Source organism: Spea bombifrons, chromosome 3 (assembly GCF_027358695.1).
Source record: "Spea bombifrons isolate aSpeBom1 chromosome 3, aSpeBom1.2.pri, whole genome shotgun sequence".
Lineage (NCBI taxonomy): Eukaryota > Metazoa > Chordata > Amphibia > Anura > Pelobatidae > Spea > Spea bombifrons.
The window spans coordinates 113159585-113182109 of NC_071089.1; the positions used below are offsets into that span (position 1 = coordinate 113159585).

Sequence of the window (22525 nt, forward strand, 5' to 3'; positions counted from 1 at the left end):
TTTAATCAAACGATTACAGCACGGAAACAACAACCTACCGCTGCCTCTTTATCTCACACGTGACAATTGAGCGTTCCCGACAAAAATGATGAATGAGACAAATGTTATACGATTAAACCATTATTTTTTATTATTTTTTCCAGCAGTATCAATGAGGTTTTTTTTTTTTTATCATTATAACACGTACTTCTTAGACCCAGCGCAGCCCTTTGGCGCTGGGAGATCCGAGAGTTTATATTTTATATTTCCATTGCAAAGGGTTCGGTGCTTCCTCTGCGGAGACCTGAGATTCAAATAGTTATACGGCAGAAAAAAAAATACCAGAAATCAGTCATAAAGTAAGTAGATTAAGCGCCATGCAGTAGATACGACCCCTTCAGCCCAGCTAGTCGTGCTGTAAAGACTCACACCTTTATCAGTCCTTGGTCTTATCTTAGACTCTACTACCTCTGCTGGGCGGCTGTTCCACTTATCTACCAACCTCATTTTGATTTTTCCAAAATAATCTTTGTGCAAAAAATCCTAGACCAAGCAATTCAGTTTGCTGTTCTTTGGAACAATTGGTTGGCCGCTTACAGAGGTTCAGCTCATTTTTCTTTTTCTGAACAGCCGAGTCATGAACGTTTTTCGTGTAATTTAGTGTTTTAGCCGCCATCAACTCAAATGAGGAAAAGCCACCGTTTCTATAATGAAATATTACATTCACTCATTGTTATAATTATTAGTATTAAGGTCGTACGTGATAGGTTTACCCTTAAGACGTAGAGCTGGTGCTAAGGTGATGAAATGTGGTCTTATCGCCATGGCAACATGTGAATGGTTCCTGTTGATTGGAGCATGTAGGAAGACACACAATAGCATACATTATATACATAGCTATTTTCCCAGTTCCGCCTCTGGCGTTTAATGGGTTAAGCTATTTAATATTCTTTTAACAAACTGGACCCTATATTTAAGTTAAAAAGCAGAGGAAGGCAAGATATTTCCGGACAGCACTGAAATCCCTTCTTGCAGCGATAGTACAGCGCTGTGGAATATGATGGCGCTATATAAATCGATACAGAATAATAATATATTCATCGCGCTTTCTTTCTCATATATATTGCGATGTAGCCGCTGACGTCCGGGTTTGTAAAGATTAATTTTCTCGCACTCTGCTTCTGGGAAGCTGCGACTTAATAGGCTCAGCTGGGACCGTTTACACCCCGTTCGTATTACGTATTCTGTAACGTGGATGATTAAAAACATTATATATAATATATATGTCTAGAAACGCTTCCCTGCCGGACACTTTGCGAGCCCAACATAGAACAGTAATAGGATTTCAGTGACCTCGCGTTCCAAATCCAATTACACGGCCTCAGACGGAAGAAGTAACAACTCGAGAAAAGAAAAATGGCTCTCAGGGAAACTTAAAGGGAAGCTGCAGCCGCCACAGCCGAGGTCACTTTAAATGCCTACTGTGCCTCAATTCCAAATGCATGGGGGGTTCTGCAGCGGCCCCCATATACATTTACCACTTAGCAGCCAATCAGTGGCAAGATTTGTCAGGGCAGCTGTAGAGCGACAGGTTCCTTTATTTTGGAAGAATGCATATTAAAGCACCAGCAGAGGGTTACCCACACAGTATTCAATATGCATCGTTTTATTAACGGGGCTGTCCCTTTAATCACACAGACTTGCTATTCCCTGAAAAGCAGGCTACAGCCACAAAGGGAACGCCTAACCTGAGCTGATTCACTAAAGCAGAGTTTGGTTGGCATGAGGGTTGCAGCTGAAGCTTCATCTCCTGAGAAGAGACTCGCTTACGATCAGTCAGCTCTTGTGCTGCCTCGGCAAAGATTCCTGGGGAGGGAGAGGTTTACGGAGGACGCTCATCTGCATTGAATTTAATGAGTGTTTTCCTGCCAATGAATGACTGCTTCACATGGAAGGGGTGTTAGGCTGCAGCTCTGGAGATACAGCTTCTCCTTAAAAATAAGGGATTTTGTTGCAGGTTTCATGAATGCATCTTAACAGCACTAAACGCGCATTATTATTACTTTCCCCAATGTTTTATAAATTCACCAGTTACCAATGTACTGTACCCCCTACACGTACCCAAATCATTACACCTTACTGCTAATATACACATCTATAGACTCTACCCGATCCTCACTTATCCTAAATAAAATCACACGGCGACTTACTGATGGCTGTAAGGAGTCGTTCGGATACATTCAACAGCAGGACGAATCGTCGGCGTGCACGAGCTGCCATAAGCAGGCGGAGAAGAATATTTATTAAGAAATATTTGTATATTAAATGATGAAAGGAAACTCCTTTTCAAACGGATGCTTTTAAATATTTGCTTTCATAACATAAGATTTACGCCATAAAAATATATAATTTCAAGTAAAGACCAGTGCATTGTAACAGAATACACAATCACGGCGACCTATGAACAAAATATACATCGACATTCAAACACAACAGCCCTAAACCTCCAGCATGCAGAGTAACCGTGCTTTACGCACACGGGACGCCACCCGATATTATGAGAAGGCCTTTCGTTGTGCCTCGGTGGTCTCCATGATGAAGTCCCAGCAGTTCCACTATAAATCTCGTCTGGGGTCTCCAGAATCTTCTGAATATCTGGAAGGTTCAGGTTAACTTAGAAATTCTTCAAGCGCGTTGCATCAGTATTTTATGAGAGTATTTATCCTTCTTGCCAATACACCAGCATCACGCTCGCCCTTGGCATTCAATCTCATACATATATTGCTTCAGGATAGGCAGAAGATATTAAACGTCTAATGAACCTTGGCATATGGCATTTGCATGGTGTTACAGTACCCTGAGCCAACGCAGGCTTCATGAAGCGAGGTGTACCGCGCTCGCTCTAAGTGACGCTGCTGGGGGGCTCTGCGGGGGTCATGGAGTGAGGAGCGGAGATCCTCGCGTCCCTGACATGCAGCTCCTGATTCGCAAAAAAAGTTACGGGGATAAATCCTTCGCTGTCGGCTGTAAGGGTTATCCACGATGGACCTGAAAACAAGAAAGACTGCGGTAGAAATATTTTAGCAACAAGTAGGGGCTGAACAAATGGTATGTCAAGAGGAAAAGTGTTAAGGGGCAAGAGGTCATAGTCTAAATGACTTGGGTGTAATGTAAGGTGGATACATGGAACAGCCCTCCGACTGACGTAGCGGAGGTACATACAGCGACGCGCAGCAATCGGCAACAGCCCAAGCTGCGTCTCACGCGACTATAATCACGCCGACAGTCGCTGTATGAAAATAGGCTCATGCGATAAACTACATTGTTACGCTGCAGCGCCTGAGCTTGCAATCTCTGTCATACGTTTGCAGAGCATCTTTAATGTTAATTCATTAACTGAACCTACAATAAAGAAAAAGACCTCAATAAAGTCAGTTTGATAGTGAATGGAAAGAAACACGCGGCATTTATACCCAGCAGCATCTCTACGAGAGACAGGCCGAACAGCTCCTGGACGGTGTTTAGACGCAGCTTGTTCTCATACAGCAAGACGCACTTCTTCAAGACGTGTCCGTCGGAGCGGCTCGCCTAAAACGAGAACAAAAGCATGACGGAAGACTGATCACAAGTTCCTAATTATTATTATATTATATTATTCAGGCATAAACCCCATACCTTCCTAATTATGCCCTCTTCAAATAAACTAAATTATAACTTAAATGGCTGCAGGCAGTTATCCAATGCAATCAATGACTAAATCATTATCCGGGCAGCATTCACGTATAGATCCATGAGTTATATACATTACGTCATATCCTTAAAGCATAGCAGCCGCCGGGCTTAATCTCTTTAGACAGTAATCCGAGAGAAGCTCCATCCACCCCAGGAGCAGCCGTTACCTCTCGTGAACCGCGCATGTATTCCTCTGGGCTGAGCTGGCGCCTCTATAACCTATAGTTAATGTGACTTAAAGGAACTCTCCAATCATATGCATTTTAATGCAGAAAATAGCCCACACGTCTTAAGTATACATTGACGACATGTATTTCCATGGGAGAAGTTTCCTGGCACTGATTGGCTGCTTCAAGCTACTTTAAAGCTGCAAGTTTACTTGGAAGTATTTTTTTTTTTTTTTTTTTTTTTAAACGCTCCTTTTTAGTACATGTATGTGCAAAAAAAATCTGAGTTATTTTCATACAAAATGTTACCTTTTTTTAGAAAGTTCTCATGAAAAAGGACAAGCACAGAACATATAAATTCATGCATGTAGTCAACAGGACACCTCGAGGAATTGCTCGTCACCATTTAGTTTGTGCAGGTCACAAACGTGCAGGGATGCTGGCAGAGAAGCATCGGTGTTCACTCACGAAGCAGTCAGGTGACGGGGAAACGAAAATGTCTTCTCACCACGAAACACAGACCCGGTGTATCGTTTGCTTGAGGAAAGGGTCAAATTGGCCTTTTGTGGTTCAAAGTAATACGGCGAGAGCAATTTCTACCACCAGCGACTAACCGCTTAGTGAATAAACCCCAATGTGATTTCATACATCAGTCACCCAGAACTGCCAAGAGCAAAGTACTAAAACGGATATCGCTAACAGCGCTACAAGGTACGGAGGTGCGATGACGGGGTCAGTCGCAAACAATACATATCTCACATCGCCCCCGTTCCCTCTTCTGGGGCTTAAACCTTTTTTTCGCTTAAAACACAGAATGAGCTAAAATCCGACGATTACCTGATACAGCAGGGTGACGTACGGCACGTCCTTTGAAGACGGATACGTTAGCGATGTCTTCTTCCCATTCCTCGTGAAGTCTGCCAGGTCCGTAATGCGCTGCTGGAGATTTGAGAAGTTGCAGCACAGCCGGTCCAGGTTTTTCGATATGTGAAGGATGTCCTGTTCGGTGGCCGCCGCGCCGCTCCTCATTAAAGTCTGAGGCCGGGGAAAGCCGAGGCTCTCCGACTTGGGCGATATCGGTCTGCTGAACGGTTTGTGCGCGTCCAGGCCCAACGTCACCGAACGGTTTTTCGGCTCGACGTCCAGATTGTGCACATTCAGCACGTTCTTTTTATCTTCAAAATCGCTGGCGCTGGACGTCGGACTCTGATCTCCGAAGTGCCGGATCTCCTCGATGAGCTGCTTTTTGCTGAGAACGCGAGGACTCGTCGTGCTGCCCGGAATCAAAAGCTCGCGGCAGGCAAAGGGGTCGTCCTTGTAAAGGTTCTCAAAGTATTTCTTCTTCCCTAGTAAGCTCACGGAGGAATCGTAACTCGAACGCACGCCGGGCATGCCGGCCGACGACGTGGAGGAATCTTCATCAAACGAGACCTCTTTTACGATCAAGCGGATGATGTATTTATCGGAGCTCGAGGAAGGCAGAAAGGCCGGGTCCGACGCTTTCTGCCTCCCGACCAAAACCAGTAACATTTTATCCGTCAGGAAGCACAAGCCTTTTGGCCTCTCGTTCTTCTCGAGCTGAATTACCTGAATGTTGGGCATGCTGGATGAAGTCAACGAGTAAACCAAAACACTGCTGTATGTGTTTGACGCGACAGCCACGATATGAGCCCTTGGGTCAAAAGCGAGTATGTCTGGCACCAGGATGCCGGGGATATTAACTTTCCTGGTGGTGGTCACTTTCTTTTCAAAGTTAACAAGGATCAAATGGGAGGAATCCTGTCCGGTTCCCGTTAGATAGTCCTTACGCCTCAGATTAAACAGAGGATTCAGGTCAGATTTGGAGTGATTTGCTGTAATGTTGGCCAGGTCCCCGGCCCCCGGCGAAGCTGCAGGCGAATCCGTCGTCACGGACGTTCCGGAATCAGTCGACCGTCTGCCGGCGTCCATAGAGAATTCTTCGTCCATCAGCAATAAAGCCGACTGGGTAGAAAACGAGTTATCGGCGGCGGGCGGAACATCGAAAGCAATGCCGGCGTTTAACGCGCAGATCCGGTCTAACGGAAGCTCGGTGGTCACCGCAATTTGACAATCCACTGTAGATTCAATGGCGCAAATGTATCCTCCGACATCAAATATGGGACAGAAGGAACAAATGCTTAACGCCTTCTGCTTGCTGTCCCAGATGTACGAGTGAAGTGAACTGCCGATCGCTATGACCAAGCGACAGCCATCTTTGGTCCAGCAGGCGCAGTGAACAATCCCATTGCTCTTAATATCCGCTTTTACATTCACGTTGTCCGAACGCACGTCGTACAATAGAAAGGCGTCCCTCTTGGTTAGAACAACCAAGATGTCTTTGCTTGGATGCCAAACACAACCCTGGGGGAGAACGGGGAGAGGATCCCCGATCTCACAAGTCTGGGAGACGACCAGCTTGTTCTTCTCCAAGACGCTGTAATACAACTGCCAGACGGTGACGTGTTTCTTGTGCTGGACGGCCAGCAGAGCCGGGGCGTCATTTCCGTAGACCTGCCCCCAGTACAGACCGTGGACGTGCTCGAACTGCCCGATGACCACAGAGTTCCCGAAACTTGGTTCTTCGTTGTCAAGGTGCAGGGAAGTCAGAACAACTTGCTTGCCGTCCGTCCAGGCTAAACCGTGAACGGGATGGATGGCTTGGTAGAGGGCGTTGAGACCGGTTCTCAGGAGCTTGCCTTTTCCCAGCTCCATTATTCCAATCACTGCGCGTCTAAACAAACAGAAAGACAGAAAATGATGACGTGCAAAGAGAGATATTACATGGAAACGCTCGGTATGGCAAGGAAAAATAGCGCCAACTCAGCATCTCAGACCCTACTTTGACATCGCATACTTTTCTCCACATCAAAGAAGGAATTGTACCAAAGTTGATGTTAAAAACTGCTTGTGGATGTAAAGACTTTAACCACTGTGACGTTACACAACATTAATGTAAAGTTATCTTTTTTTTTTATTTTTTTAACTGAAAATAATGCATAACCTTACTTTTGCAAGTGAGAGAAAGCGGGTTTAATCGCTGCCTCGTTACGCAGTTAATACGGGTTCACAACCTGAAAACGATGTTACGTTGCATATATTTTCTAGAATTTAGAACCCACGTCGTTCGGCTCGCGTGCAGATTTTATTTTTTTCTAAAAATATTTACATATTACAAAAGATTTCGAGCAGCGGGGTATTAGAAATTTACAATATCAGAAAAAAAAAAAAAGAGTGTGAAATAGCGATTTTTTTTTTTACAATTTGTTCAAGTGGTGAAGAAGATTTTTGCCCTTCACTCATTAATATTTCTGTTAAATTTATGTACACCGCTGTTCAGAAGTTTGGGGTCACTCAGCTGTTTTCATGGAAAATAAGGAAATTTCTGGCTGAAACATAATTGCAAAAAGGGTTTCTAACCAAAAATTTGCCTTAAACTTGGATTAGTGAACACAACGTGCCATTGGACCACAGGAGTGATGGGAGTGATAAAGGAGTGATGGGAGTGAAAGAGCCATTGGAACACAGGAGTGATAAAGGGCCTCTGTTTGCCTATGAAGAGATTCCATTAAAATCAGCCGTTTTCAGCTACAATAGTCATTTACAACATTAACTCCGTCTGCACTGGATTTCTGACCCATTTCATGTTATTTTATTCAACAAAATTTGCTTTTCTACTCCAAACTTTTGAAAGTGTTTTTTACTTTATTCCACTATCTACTTCTAATTTTGTATTATTTACTTTCACTTGTTCTAATGACTTATTCTACTATAGACGGTGTATAGGTTAACGCAATCTACCTACAACAGCGGGTACACGGCACGTGTTCTGCTCTCCGTGGCGCACAGCACTCAAAGGCGAGGGTAAGAAACGAAGGGACGGTGAAATAAAACGGTTTACAGCAGGACGAAGGGCCGGGACAGAGAAATACTCTCCTTACCTGACGAGAAGAAAGAGACTGCCATACTGTCAGGGGCGTCCGGCGGCCCTCCGGCTAGGCGCGGGTTCTGCGGCTATACAGAGAAACGTGGAGGTCGGTTATCAAGGTAGCGATAAGTCTATTTGCAAGGAAACCCACTAAGCTCTTTAGGCCATCTGGGGATTTTGCTGTTCGGGGAGGGAAGGTGACAGCAGCGACGGCACAGCCCGGAACGAGAGAACATACGCAGAAAATGACCTTTTACCAGCAACGTCGTCACAACACGAGCTCCGCGGGGCCTGGAGGATCCTCAGCGGGTCTGAACACTCACTAAACGCTACACTTAAAATACAATGTTGGGGACAGTGCTGCTTTATCTTTTTTTCATTTCCAATAAGCATTCATTAGTCAGGGTGTATGGGTGATTAAGACAGAGCCATTCTATTGTTTCCCACAGGCAGTATGGTAAGGCATCAGAAGGGGAATCCCTACCCCTAAAAAATTATACAGCGCTGTATACAGTAATATAACCCCCAGCGCTGTATACAGTAATATAACCCCCTCAGCACTGTACACAGTAATATAACCAACAGCGCTGTATACAGTAATATAAACCCCCAGCGCTGTATACAGTAATATAAACCCCCAGCGCCGTATACAGCAATAACCCCCAGAGCTCCAGACCTGGAGGCGCCCATAGCTGTCAGTCATGTGATATTTTCGGTGAGACTTCCTGTTCAATCACCACACTGAGCTGATACTTTATGGCGACGCTAATGAAGTCCGTTCCTCCATAGACTTTCATTATTCAGAGTGTCTGGCTTGGTGATTATCATACCGGCGCAATAGAAGAGCTCAGTCTTAGAGAGTCGGGGTGTTTAGTAGATCAGGGATCAGATAGAGTGAGAACTCAAATACAAATGGCTGATACGCGGCTGTCTGAAAACATTACAAGAGTCTAAAATAAACAGCTTGATATTTTTGCAAACACATTTGTTAATCTGACACCAGTAAAAACGGAACTTTCCGAGGTAAATCTACAGAAATATAATAAACCCGGAGAGGCACGCTTGTATGTTTATAACGGGGTGAAGGCAGGGAGTCCGGCAGATTATGATGCACCTGCTGCACCCGGACATCGTCATCGAGTCCCTGCATCGCTGCTGTATATTAATTCCAGGCCCAGCTAATAAGTGCTCTTATCACATAGAATGCAACGGCAGATCAGCCCCTTTTCGGCCCTTCTAGTCTGCCTGTTATTCCTGATGGGAAGACATCGTTGGTCTCGTTTTAGATTAACGAAACGTATGCCATTCCCACGCATTAATCTGTACCATTCCTGCTGGGAGGATGTTCCATTTATCTACTACGCTCTCAGTAAAATCACCATAGCAATCAATAGTATGGTTCTTCTAAGCACTAAATACCAAATTCCCAGCATCTAAAGTTATTTTCTCACCGGCCGTTGATATAGTAAAACCTACCATACCCCGGGTTACATCCCGCCCCCTCAATATGACAGCAGACTTTGATGGCTGAAGCACCCCGTATTTTGTGATGTAGTCCGCCATATTTCATCTGCTTAGATGTCTCAGAAACAGACCGTCTAGACAGAGGATTTAACGCCATGCACTCGCCCCCGTAACTCAGTGCCAACGAACCGCCATATTTACATCCACCTGCAGGTAGCCATTCGCCTCTTACCAGCCGCTAGACAGAGTTCAGGAATAAGGGACTGCACGGGTTCCATGATTTTACCTGGCACGCATGCGCAGAACCACTGACAGAAGCATGTGAGGGCAAGGAAGCGTCTCGAGAGCTCGTCACGTGGCCCGGGCTCTCCCGCCCCGCAATCCCGCGCAATCACTCTGAGTGAAACAGGAAAAAGAGGGGAGATGGGAGAGGCCGAGTACAGGAGGGAAACCGAATTAAAGTGGAGGGAAGGGACATGGGATATAAAGCAAATGTAATGGGGAGAAGGAGAGGAGGGAAATATAAGAGGAAAGGAGGGAATGTTAATGAGAGAGTGACACAAAGCTAGGAGGATGATAGAGGAGGCAGAGAGGGCTGGAAGCTGTTAATATGGGGGTAACATGACTGGAGGACCCAGTAACAGAGCAGCTCTAAAGCACATTTGGCAGGTGATGGTAATCCTAGTTTGATCCAGCAACCCACCATGTATAATGGCGGTACAAAAACCAGAGCTTGTGGGGTAAATGGCGGTACAAAAACCAGAGCCCGTGGGGTAAATGGCGGTACGAAAAGCAGAGCCCGTGGGGTAAATGGTGGTACGAAAACCAGAGCCCGTGGGGTAAATGGCGGTACAAAAACTATAACCCGTGGGGTATATGGCGGTACGGAAGCCAGAGCTCGTGGGTTAAATGGCTGTTTATTGAACTGCAGATAAAATACAAATGTGAGCTCGTATTAGAAGCATTTGGTTGCCGCCATTAGCGATTTGCGACAGTAGGATGATTGTGATTGGCTGGTAAAGGGATCCCCAGTGCGATTATTTACGAATATGCAGAAAGTGTCAATCATCTGCTTGGTTTTTACCGAGCTTTTGGCAAATCAAAAATGTATGCTCCCATTTAAACCCCTGTTTAGGAAAATGCTGTCTGACGCGCTTTTCACTCCATAGCCGTGGGCTTTGGTGGCCAGGTTCTGTACATGCGCAGGCAGGGTGGCGCTTTTGACTGGCCTGCTATATATTCACTGGACTGTAAGTTTCTCTGAAAGCGGGTAAGAATGATCAGGAAAGAGGGGAGATGTACAGGAGGGAAATAGAAATGTTGGCACAAGAGGCCATAATTAAAACTAAAGGGTGCGAGGCTTAGATGTGACATAAGGACATTTTACTGGGGGGTAGTAGATAAGTGGAAGAGACTTCCAGCCGAAATGGTAGAGGTTTAATTTTGATTAAATGGACTACACTGTGTTTAAAGTTGTGAATATGCCTGTTTCTGTTGAAATACGGTAATGAAATAACTTCTCCGTGGTTACATGTATTTATATAGCGCCAGCAGATTCCACAGTGCTGATGGTTACATACATCCCCAGAGAAGTTTTGGGAAGAAAAACAAAAATAAAGATATAATACCATAATATAAATGATATAACAAAAACACACAATCCCGGAAGGTTACATCTTACGTGGGCTTCGCAGCTGTTCCTGGAACTCTATTGAGGTGTGACTCACTGCAGGTTTGGCATAATAATGGAAGGTATAAACAGAATTGTCATATTCTTCACTTTGAGGAGAAAAAAAATAAGAATTTATGGTGAATTTTAGGGGAAAAGTGATATATTACATACCTCTCAACAGTCTCTGTCATCACTGAATATTTGGGTAAGGTGGAAAGGTGGCCCTTCCCTGCTCCAACACAGGGGTCCGGAATTGGGGTCAAATTGAGCTGAAAATTTAAGGCTAACCTTACTCGCATGTTCACCAGAGATACAAGGAGTAACGTCGCGTTGTCAGAATGCGGCTCATCCCTTTGCCCAAGTTTACCAGGCGCGTTTGGAGATATTTGGGTTTCTGTCTCATATTCTGCCTTTTTTTAAAAAAAATTAATTATCTTCGACCTACCTGGTGCTCGGACCACATACTGTAAAAGTAACGCTAAAGGTCCTTTGGCGGAATTAATTATAATTATTTATTACCATACCCTGTTGGCGCTCAAAGAGTTAATACAATTTCTATATTTTAAGTGCTTATCAGGATGTTTTGGGTTTTTTTTTTTACGTTTAAGCTTCAATTAGAGCTTTATGTAATTAGATACCAGGCAGAAACACTCAGCGCTAATGAAAGAAAACACTGATTAAATATTAACGAGATAAAAAGACGTGGAAATCAGGCAGAAGAGCGCGTTCCTTTGGGGTTTGAAGCGAGTCCTGATTCCGCCGAAAAACAGCCAGATGGCAGAGGGCTATGGATTAAAAAGAATTCGATCGTAAAGGGGCGCGTTTGCTGTTACAAAAATAATAGAATGTGCCTGTGAATTCCTTAATTCTACACACTGTAATTGGGCTTTATAAATGAACCTCAACGTATACAGCCCCGCCAACGAGGAGTGCCAATGAAAGGGCTTTGTAAGTAAGCCTCCATTGTATCGCGCACCCTGTGTCGGCCCTTGGCAAATTGGACGAAGGTGGGCGGCCGGAGGCAATGTGCTGGTACTGGCCCGAGGGCCACGCCTGACGTAAATACACGGCTGGGTAGATTTAATCATTCTTGCTTGAAACACGTTAATATTCGGGGGGGGGGTCTCAAATTAACGCAAATACCTGTTTCTGAAATGATTGTAAATGTATCACTGAGCAGCTTCATGAATGTGCCGGATCTACTGTACGAGCTCCGTGAGTGATGTGATTGCAGATTGTGGTTATTTGTCTTCCTGCGGCACGCTCTATACATCATACATATAACATGTTGCACGCGTGACGCCCAGAAAGTCCATGTACATTAGTCAACGTTCCTTACTAGATTAATGGCAGGTAGTTGAAGCCCCTTTTTTTCATACATACAGATGTTACTTTTCAGCCACCCTCCGATTCCATCCGAAGTCGGCCCCTTGGACTCTCGGCTTGCTTCATGCCTGAAATATCATATTAGTAGATGAGTTATTTTTACAGCTAATGGTTTTATTGATGTTCCCATCAACATAGTACAGATAATCTATACCAATGTCACATAAAGAGCACGCATGTAGTGGGAATGATATTCCATCTTCATCTTTGTGTATTACAATAAATCATAAACCACATCTCCTTTGGCAGTCCATCACCCCACGTATAGGTAAGGTTTTGATATAATTTATTACCCCTCTCTGGGGATTCGTTAGGCTCTAAGTATGTGAGGGACCCTTGGAGGTCCTGATGTGAAGCTGATCACGCAAGGTTCCCGCTGTACGTCGCATAACATAAAGATATCATACCTTAACGGTAGCCTTCGTAGGCCGGGTGCGTAGTACCAAAGCGAGTTTCAGAACCCATCGTCGGAAACTGGCAAAGACCGACGGCCGGCAGCAAGCTTCACAGGTGACAAAGGTGAGAAATCAGAAAGAATACCAAAAACCAACACTCTGTTCATTACATTCTATTGAGTCCCACAAGGCGGTAGGATGTGAGGACTGAAAACATACCATGCGAAAACTGTTTCAAAAAACAAAAGTCGTTTTTAATCAGCTATTAGAAATCAAAGAAATTGCTGGGTTAGCCGTTAGACTATCCCTTTCATCATCTTAAGGTTCAGTCATCCAATGCATCCATCATTAAACTATTAAGTATTTAAATGATTGAAATGCACCGTGTAGCTCTCTGCCCGGGCTTATCTATCAATTCAAATGCATTAGGAATAATAATAGAGCTAAGTAAAGCCTCGTACGTGCACCTATATAGGGGAAATGTACCTTATAGATCCACGTGGCATTGTGAACGGAAGCTGCAGAGAATGGGAATCAAACGGGGTACAGATTTCATCTTTTATTGGCTACCTATTTGATGTAAAAAACTGTAATATTGTGCCGACGGTATGTTATTTTTTACACTTTTTCCCATTAGTGAAAATAGATTTACTTACGAACTTGGCAGACTAGAGACAATTACCTGGCGTTTGGAAAACATAAAACTTCCCCTTTAGTAAAACTATTTTTTTCCTCCACGTATCGAGAAGGGAATTCTCATTACTCTTGCGGGGAAAGATTAACTTGTTATGCGCGTTCCAAGCGCGAAGAGATGGTGAAACGTTATATATACCAGACACGCATGGGCAGTTTCCATTATGACTATCCTTCTCGCCGCGCACGCATAGAGATTTAATTACTTGAGTTCCAATTTAGAATGTATCATAAGAAGAGCTGGGAGCCAATTTCCTCACTCCCGTTAAGACATTACGTACCGGTGATAAGATTAATCCCAACTCCATGGTCTATTAGGCAAATCGTTCTTTACGGTAACCACTCACGGACTTTCCGAGCGCGATCGCTTCAATGAAACAAAACGTTTGTTAAGAATTTAGCAGAAAGATGCATTCTGTTGCAGGTTATCCCTGGACCTCTGGGATTTAAGAGTGAACAAAGCGCTGGTGCATAATACATAAATACGTTATGTCAGAAGGCTATATAACCTTCTATGGAATGCATATGATCTGTTATTTGGGCCCTCCACCTTTTTCAAGCAGGGGTTCTCTCGAGGGCTCCTGGGAAGACGGCAACAGTGACAGTAAGGGAATGAAACATGCATGGGTTAGGCACAGGGCTTCTCGATCTACGATAAGAGCAAGGACTGATTAACGTCGGAGTCTGTACAGCAGGAAAAAACGGGCCGAATGGGTCTTATGTGCCGCCATGTTCTGTGTTTCTGTATTTCAAGTGAAAGCGTGGATGTGTGCGTGATGAGAATAGTCATAACGGTAGCTGCCCACGTGTGTCGGGGTATATAGCGTTTAGCCGTGACTTCTCATTTGGATCGCTCGTAAGAAGTTAATCTTTGCCACGAGAATAATGAGACGGAGTTAAAATCTCTTCCTCCATCCTCAGGGGGCGCATCGACTAACCGGCAGTACCGTCGCCTATATGGATTTACGTGCAAGAAATTTCAGTGATATTTCTATTTTCTTGTTTATTGATGCAATGACCTGCTTATAATCAAAGAGCATCCGGAAGAAATCTCCCACACTTAATTCATTGATTAATTATTTCAATTTACTCTATATTATTATTTGGGTAATACCTGTGGTTTTAACCCCTAAAGGATTAAGAGAAGGAGTAAGAGGGGTTTTTTTTTTATACTTTAGCAATCTTTTTGCTTTCATGCATCCCTGGATGCAATAAAAACAATAAAAAGGCTTAAACTACAAACTCATGTATATTTACACTATACAATGTAAAATAGAAGCATAATCATTAAAAAAGGCTGTTTAACAAGAATATCAAAAATTATGGATCTCCGTTTTTCTTTTGTTAATCAATACGAAGCCAAGCCACCCATAGAAACATAGAAGCATTAATCATTAGTCTGCCATATGCTTCCAATCCTGTTTTTCTTCTCTCTTCTTGTGCCGATTTCCCGCGAGCCGGTAATCTCCGGTAATGTAACACGCACACGTTCAGGAACACGCATCGGCCATAATTACAGAGCAGGAAGAAACGCTTTATTGTTATCTGTGAAAGCGCTCACTGCAGGCACGCAGAAAACTGCTCGTCAAGCGCAAGCAAGGATTGTACGACTGTAGCAATTATTTCTCAAGTTTTAAGAAAAAAAAGTAAAATAAAGCCAGGGAGAGAAAAATAAATCGGGAATTATTTTAATTTTTTTTATATTTAAGAAGCAGTTATGTTAAGATTTTTTTTTTGCAGTAATACTTTCAAACAAAAAAACGCTTACGGGACCGCCACGGCTCTTATTTTTTTCCAAATCCTGGAACTCCTCCACCCGGCCACTTGAATAATCACCAGGCAGGAACGATCACATCAAACGCTGAGCAACCTCGGCTCAAATCTCAACGTCGAATAATGGGAAAGGAAAAAATAGAATGCGGAGTGAAATCCCAACAATCCAAAGATGAGTAGAAATGGTTCCTTATTCCAAATAAATGCGGACGAAGGATAGAAAGAATAAGGAAAATGAATAGCTTTGCGCATGAGCTCCGCGTGCACATTAGCCAGTCAAATGGCCACCATAATGTATAGGTCAATTTTTTTACCTGACTTCTTGTCATCCCTAAATGACGAGGGGGGGGCATTAACTGTCTCTATAATAAAACAGACTTGGATAACCGAGGAACGCAACGTGTCATGGCATTGTGTTCGGAAGAGCTCAGTCATGGCTTTTTTTAAAGCTAAATTAACGGCAACGCCTACTTGCACGGTTGGATATAATTGGTTGATAACCAACGTCACGACCTTGAGCCAGTTATATCCCGATTAACCCTTTAGGCTGTAAGTGCATACCGCGCATTGTTGATGCAGAACCTGTGGCCGGCGACGCTGTTGCTTGCATTAGGATGGACAGCGTGTCGATCTGGCGGATTGTGGGCTTCCTTTTATTTTGAAATAAAGGCAATTTCCGGTGCGTTTAGGTTTTGCAATGAATGTAAACGAAAGTTGGGGTCAGACTAGAGGTTGGTTTTTCTAGAGCTACAGCTGGAAAGGCCGTCAATTCTTCGTACTCGGTCGCTCGGTACCCTCAATAAAACAGTTTATACCCCAAATGCTGTTGACTAAGAGATTTTTGATATGTAAGAATTATCGTCCCGTCGCGGCCTTTATTATCTAGTTGATAAATAACCGATAAGTCCCCCCTCGATCTCCTGCCATGCCGCCTCTTCGGCTGTCTGGTGCGGATCTGTCAGTAACGCGGGCCATCTGGTACTGACAGCAGGAGACGTCAGAAAGAAAATGTCTCCATTCAGCTCCCTCAGTAATTGCCAGAATTTGAATTCTTAATGATTATCATTGAGTTTTTCTCTATCAAAAATGTCGTGTGCAGCATGTTTTTTTGTCAGAGCGTACATTTTTTTTCCGTGTAATTCTGAAAAAAAAGCAAAAAAAGTTTAAAATATACCCAGCCTGATATAATTGAAATAGCAACAAAAATGCCACATTTCAATCAATATTGTGCATCAAATTATCCCGTTATTTCGTTTGTAACAAATTCCCCCAAAACACTTGACCCCATCTCGTCTATGGTTACTATCCATTTATCAGTATTATGATCCAAGATTAATACATAGGTAGTGATTTCGTCTTTACTTTGGACCAAATGTACGAAGATACACGTTCTCTAAGCCAACAGGACTTACGGGTGTGTGTTGGGAGAGTTTGGGGCCGACAGGACAATAACTTCCGAGGGTTATTATATTCCCAGCCGTCACAATTCGGTCAGGAGGGTCCCATCAGTGCTACTTTTGTCTTTTCACCAATGTCATAACAGGTTGGTGCTCTGGCCGTATGTGGAATAAACTGTATAAAGCTGGGCGAGCCGGCTCATTATTATTATTATATTTTATTTATATAACGCCAACAATCTACGTGGCGCTTCACGGAGAGGGGAAGCTGAAGCATCTCAGACCACTCCTGTCGTTTAGTATTTTGATCATGACATCGCTCACAGTCCTCCTTCGCTTGCTCCTCTATAAGCCCTTTGATTTATCTGAGATGAATGAGTACTATTGGTGTCCATTAATTAAACCTCGAGTTTATAGGAGAATATTTTAACCCCCTGATATCACTTTATGAAGGGCAAAGCCCAGTGAGCCTCTCTTGCAGCGTCTCAGCTGGCCCTGCATAATGCATAGTTAAACTAGGGAGGAGACGCCTCCCCACGTGACATTATTAAAGAAATCTTCAGCTTACCTGCTGAAGTCTCAGTTAAGTAAATATGTATTTCTACCACTAATGGGATGTAAGAGTGGGTACAAGAACCGGACTATATACAACCTCTGAGCTTGAAGTTGGTGATAAAGTCCCAAAATATATGGGGACACAATAAAACACAGCAAAAAATAATGTAATTACTGTGTACCGGCTTCCCTGAAAATGTTGGCTCTTATAGCTCTTGCCATAAGACAGCTTTGGATGATAGTGAATAAACAGCTCCCTCCTCTCTCACCTCCCTGTCTATATCGTAAATGAATGAAAATATGACTAATTCACACACATGGCCAGCTCGCTGCTCCCACTCGCCTTCCACCCACGTACCGTACATCATATAGCCACATGAATAACATGCCACCGTTGTGCCGAGGGGGGGCCTAAAACATTAATGTGATGTTTAATTTATTCCAAATTCTTTGAAATGCAGGATTTCTTTCTTCTCAAAGAAAATCCTGGCAGCTGTCGGAACGTTCTGGTCTGCGCACAGGCTTCGAGAATGAGACGTCGTCCCCGGAACAATGACGAGGCTTGTTGGACTCCATCAAAATGTATTCTGGGTCTTTGGATCTCCATTATCAGACACAATAAAGTATTTAGAACGCATGTTCATATCTTCATTCTTTATTTAGACTCCAGCGGGCGGCAGGGCAAAAGCCTTTCTTCTTTTTGTTTTGGTCTTTTGACAGGTTAAAGTATTTTAAAGGAAGATCTACCCTTAAAATAACTTTAATATGCAGGGAAGGGGGCTAATTAACCCAATTTTGCTAGTTTAACCCCTTTTAGTGCCACAGAAGCGTGCGCACACCATTCTATGCCTTAACTGCTTATCTCGTTCCATTCCATAGCTTGTGCATCATAGGTGTCCCTTTACTCTACTTAAAGGTGTGCAGGTGTTGTAGAGGGATCTGGGGCATAAAACATACCCCTGCGATGCTGGGTGGTCCCTAGGTCTTAGGGTGGCACCAAGGCTTCTTTGGCCCTAATCGCTGGTTAATTAGGTTTATAATTACTCATCCTGCTGCCCTAGTGACCAACGGCTTGAAATGTGGATCATTTGGTGATTGCTGGCATTAAAGTGCCAACGCCGTTTAGTTGTCCCCAATCCGGCCCTAGCTAGGCCACACATATCCAGCCATGGCCCGCACTTGACGCCATCAGACGGCTGCCAGCCTTAAAGAGCTAGGAAAGCCTCGTCATCTCCAGCCCGGTACTGTGGAACGTATATAACAGCGTGTCCCTGCCAGACTCCAACCGAGTCCAAATGACAGAGCGCAGCAGGCACGCGGTCACTACATTTTCACTTTGTAGCAAAGAAGAGACATTGTGCTTCGTAAGCAAGGATCTGCTGGCATTTAAAAAAGCCATTGCAGACCGTAAGTATGTGGCTGTTGTAAGAAAGAAAAAAGGTTCCGTTGAGATCTTTCCCATCTCATTTATAAACTAGCGGGGCTCCGATCTCGGCAGTCAGTGTTTGTTCTTTCGGAGTGCTGCAGTTAAGTGTTCGATACAGAAAAACGAAGACGCAGAACTCTACTTCCCGAGCGGAAAAAAGCTTTTGTGCTCTTTACAGACGCCCGGCATGTAGGTCACGTCTCAGCAGGCCGTCTCAGCAAGAAATTAAGTTTTTTATCGAGCGCGTGGAGTTCAGTCCTTCCCAAGTGGCGTGAAACCACTTTGTGAAAGTCATCTGAGATTGCTGTCAATCATAGGGTGGAAAAAAATACCCTTATAATCGGTGAATGAGGCAGCACATCAAGGCGCTTTGGAGTCTCTCTTTACACGTGTACGGGGAGGAGATCAATGCTTGCAGCTCTAAGCACCATATCTGGCTGGCTGAATGCTTCCCATTAAGATAGAATATGCCTGTTACATGACCCACTGAAGTCTTGAACACCAAATCTGCCCAGAATGGGGTACTTTGACGTAGTGACGCTAAGCGATAGATGACCATATAGTGTGACGGAATCCCCAATATATATACCTTAAGTGAATATATTTGCATAGGCATGTCCTAAATATAAGACAAGACCAAGAACTGATTAAGGTCTGAATCCCTGCAAAATGGATCAACTTCTGTTTCTAAGAGAACTCCCTTCTTTTTTTGTCCCATTATCGATGACTTTATTTTATTATTACATCCTTTGTACTTCCCAGCCTTAGCCAGAACTATGACATCACTCCAAAACTCATAATCACATAACAAGCGCCAGCTCAATGAGCCTCTGAAAAGTCAGTTCTAATAAGAAGTGTTCGGTTTGTACAGTTAATCTCCCCCGTCCTCTGCCAGGCGTCTCCATGATTCAGCCTCCTCGCCTTCATTTCCAGGGATTTTGTTTTCTGTTTGTTCACTTATTCATTGCTCAAAGAATGTACGCTCCTTACCTGGGTCCTCACAGCCTTTCTTTAATCAATTCTCATAAAAATCTCTATTGATTTCAAACGTAAAGGAGGACTCCCACCATTTCTATTACTCGCTCTGTTATCTTACACCCATCTACTAAACAAGCACCCTGACTCCTTACAGTCATACCTGGGAACTCTCCAGTTTTGTCCCAGAGATTGCCGGGTGAAGGACCAATCCTCCGTGTCAAGACCCGAATCCTCCGGGTCGTGGGAGCAGGGTCTTGACACGCCCCACTGTCCACCCATTTTCCCTTTAAATGGGGGTGTTTCCCGCTGCGGTCAGCGGGAACGCCCCCGACTTCAGCAGGAACTCCCACTGACATCATCGGGGGACCGCCCCCTGACGTCAGTGGGCAGTCCAGGCCGCGTTCCGCAAGGTAGCCGGAGCCCAGAAGTTCCCATGTATGTTTACAGTATTTTCTGTGGTAAACAATAGAATATCTCAGTCTTAATCACCCAGCCTGACACTCTGATTAATGAAAGTCTACAGAGGGAACGGACTTCATTAGCATTGCCATAAATCATCAGCTCAGTATGGGGTTTGCACTGGGAAAGTCATCCAAAGTATCACATGACTGACAGCAATGGCGGCCTCCAGGTCTGCAGATAAAGGGATCTTATTGGAACAAAATGAGATTATATTATGCAAAAACTAGACCTGGTTTTCTTTTGTTAAAAAAAATATATATATTTTTTTTAAATTGCATTTTTAATCTGATGCAAGTAATCCCCCTTAAAATATCCAAATGTGTTTTTTGGTAGTTATATATAAAGAACACAGCTGTATATGCGAAATTGTATTATACAGGCTTCATGAGCTTTTCAAATCTTATTTTTATATTGATAAACTGACAACCATTACCAGTATAATTCAGCCTCCTGAAGCTCAATGACCACATCCATTCACGGCTATCAAAGCCGGGATGCTCAGTGTTAAAGGATGTCTGGGTCGATACAAGCGTTTCTGCGGATACCATAGAGTTATTAAATAATCAGAATCATTATGGAAGCAAATATCAATTTGAATTAGCCATTTAATCATTTCAAGAAGCACTTCGACAAACTAGGCAGAGCCATTGGCGTATTTAATGCCACTTTTTGCTCCAGCCAATTGTTGTTGTAATTCTCTCCGCTCTCTCTTCAAATTGCACGAATATCTCGCCCTCCAGGTCCTACCTCACAGTTCTTTGACCACTTTTCTGCCTGGCTCCCCTTCTTCCTCTCTCCAGATCTTATTCTGGGTGATTTCCAAACTCCTCTCCCTGACATCCTCTTCTGGTCTCTCTCAGTGGACTAATTCCCCCCCACACACTGAGGGACACTCACTCGACCTGGTTTTCTCCACATTATTTCTCCATCCCCCCTTCTATCCTTTTCTCCAGTCCTAACCCCTAACAAAACAAACTTACAGCGCTCACCTCATACTTGTAGGCCATTACCAGATAACACCCTTACCCAACTGTCAGCCTCACAGCAGCCTCTTTTTATAAGAATACACTTGCCTCATCACTTGACAGCGTAGCCCCTGTTACTGTATGTTAACCGCCAACATTTGAAATGCCAACCACGGCATACCAACATCACACGCTTTCTTCAGAAGTGCTGCCGCACGGCTGAACGTTACTTCAGAAAATCCAAATCCAGAGAAAATTTTACTCACTCGCACCTACAACTCTGCCTTCTCTCCCCAGACAGCTCTACTTCTCTACTCTCATATCCTGTCTTTTTCTCTCTGCTGTTGATCACCACCTTCGTCTTGACTCACTTGCTTCTATAGGCATTCGAGATACAGCTCTCTCCTGGATCTCCTCATATATGTATTGTATTAAGCGCTGCGTGAATTGTTGGCGCTATATAAATAAAAGGTAATAATAATAACTGATCTGGAAGAGAGTGAGAACTCATACAAATGGCTAATATGCAGCTGGCGGAAATGAAATATTGTTAAAACTAGAACTATGGCTACAAAAATGGGCTAGAATGGCGTCATGGAGGGAGTTTCTGGCTTCTCCATCTTTTCGAACCGTCCTTGGCGGCTATGTCGATGCCCCCCCCCGACTCGGACGCAGACTGAGCAGATCATTCGCCGCCACACTTCGAATCAGATCGAATGCACATATTTTGTCGCCAATCCCACCTGCCTCGTAGTCCGCTATCTCACTCTCTCTCTGTGGAATTTACTAGACGGCGCCCCATCCGTCCATCCACTCATAATATCAATCCATACATTCACATTCACGTGCTTTGTTTTGTTTTCAATATTAGTTTGTTTATGCATTTGGTTCTTTCATTAATCTCGGCAATTCTCCAGGACAGTTTTATCTGCTGACAGATTCTGTAACATTGCATCCGCGACACTGAGCGTATTGTAACTTTTTATTCTGCCTGATGTCCGATTACGCACGTACAGCACACTCTGATGTCTGAAGTCTTCTTCCTGATTGTACTTTGCCTGATGTATACTGCTATGTTACGATGCCTGTTGAATCCTATCCTCGGATATCTGCAATGTTGTCTTCTGTTCAATAAAACGTAGATTTGAAAAAAACTAGAACTGTTTGGGGGAAATAAAACAGAACAATATTTTTGAGAATATTTTAATCTAGTAATAAAACAATTGGGATCCCCCTTTAACTATGTGCAAGCCATGGGGCTAAATATTAATATATTCACATGTACTCGTGTAGCGAAATAACAATAAGATGACTCCGTATCACACCTGCTTCTGTCTTTGGTGCATTAATGGGGGCCCTTACTATTGACTATGGGCCCTAAACCACAGCTGACACACCCGTGCTCCGCAGCACTCTTGCTCTGTGTTGCTTTGGGCTGCTGATCAGCGCTCCTTTCCTCTCTTTCGCTCCTGGCTGCTTTCTGTTCCATTTTTTATTTTCAGGACTCTGGTCAGTTCCATTATCGGCTCTCGTGG

The 22525-nt window shown here is 43.8% G+C and overlaps 1 protein-coding gene across 2 annotated transcripts; it reads right to left on the reverse strand.

The window, feature by feature from the left end:
* Positions 1-2646: 2646 nt before the first annotated feature.
* On the reverse strand, positions 2647-9579 carry LOC128483112 (WD repeat and coiled-coil-containing protein-like). 2 transcript variants are annotated; one of them, XM_053459163.1, is made up of 5 exons: positions 9521-9579; positions 7838-7904; positions 4716-6630; positions 3453-3567; positions 2647-3027 (listed from the first exon to the last, which is right to left on the reverse strand). In XM_053459163.1, exons 3-5 carry the CDS (start codon positions 6609-6611, stop codon positions 2882-2884), a joined length of 2157 nt encoding a protein of 718 aa, XP_053315138.1. In that variant the 5' UTR covers positions 6612-6630; positions 7838-7904; positions 9521-9579; the 3' UTR covers positions 2647-2881. The 2 variants fall into 2 exon arrangements, with proteins under 2 accessions (XP_053315138.1, XP_053315139.1); XM_053459164.1 differs by lacking the exon at positions 7838-7904 and having other exon boundaries at positions 9521-9566.
* Between the last annotated feature and the right edge of the window lie 12946 nt (positions 9580-22525).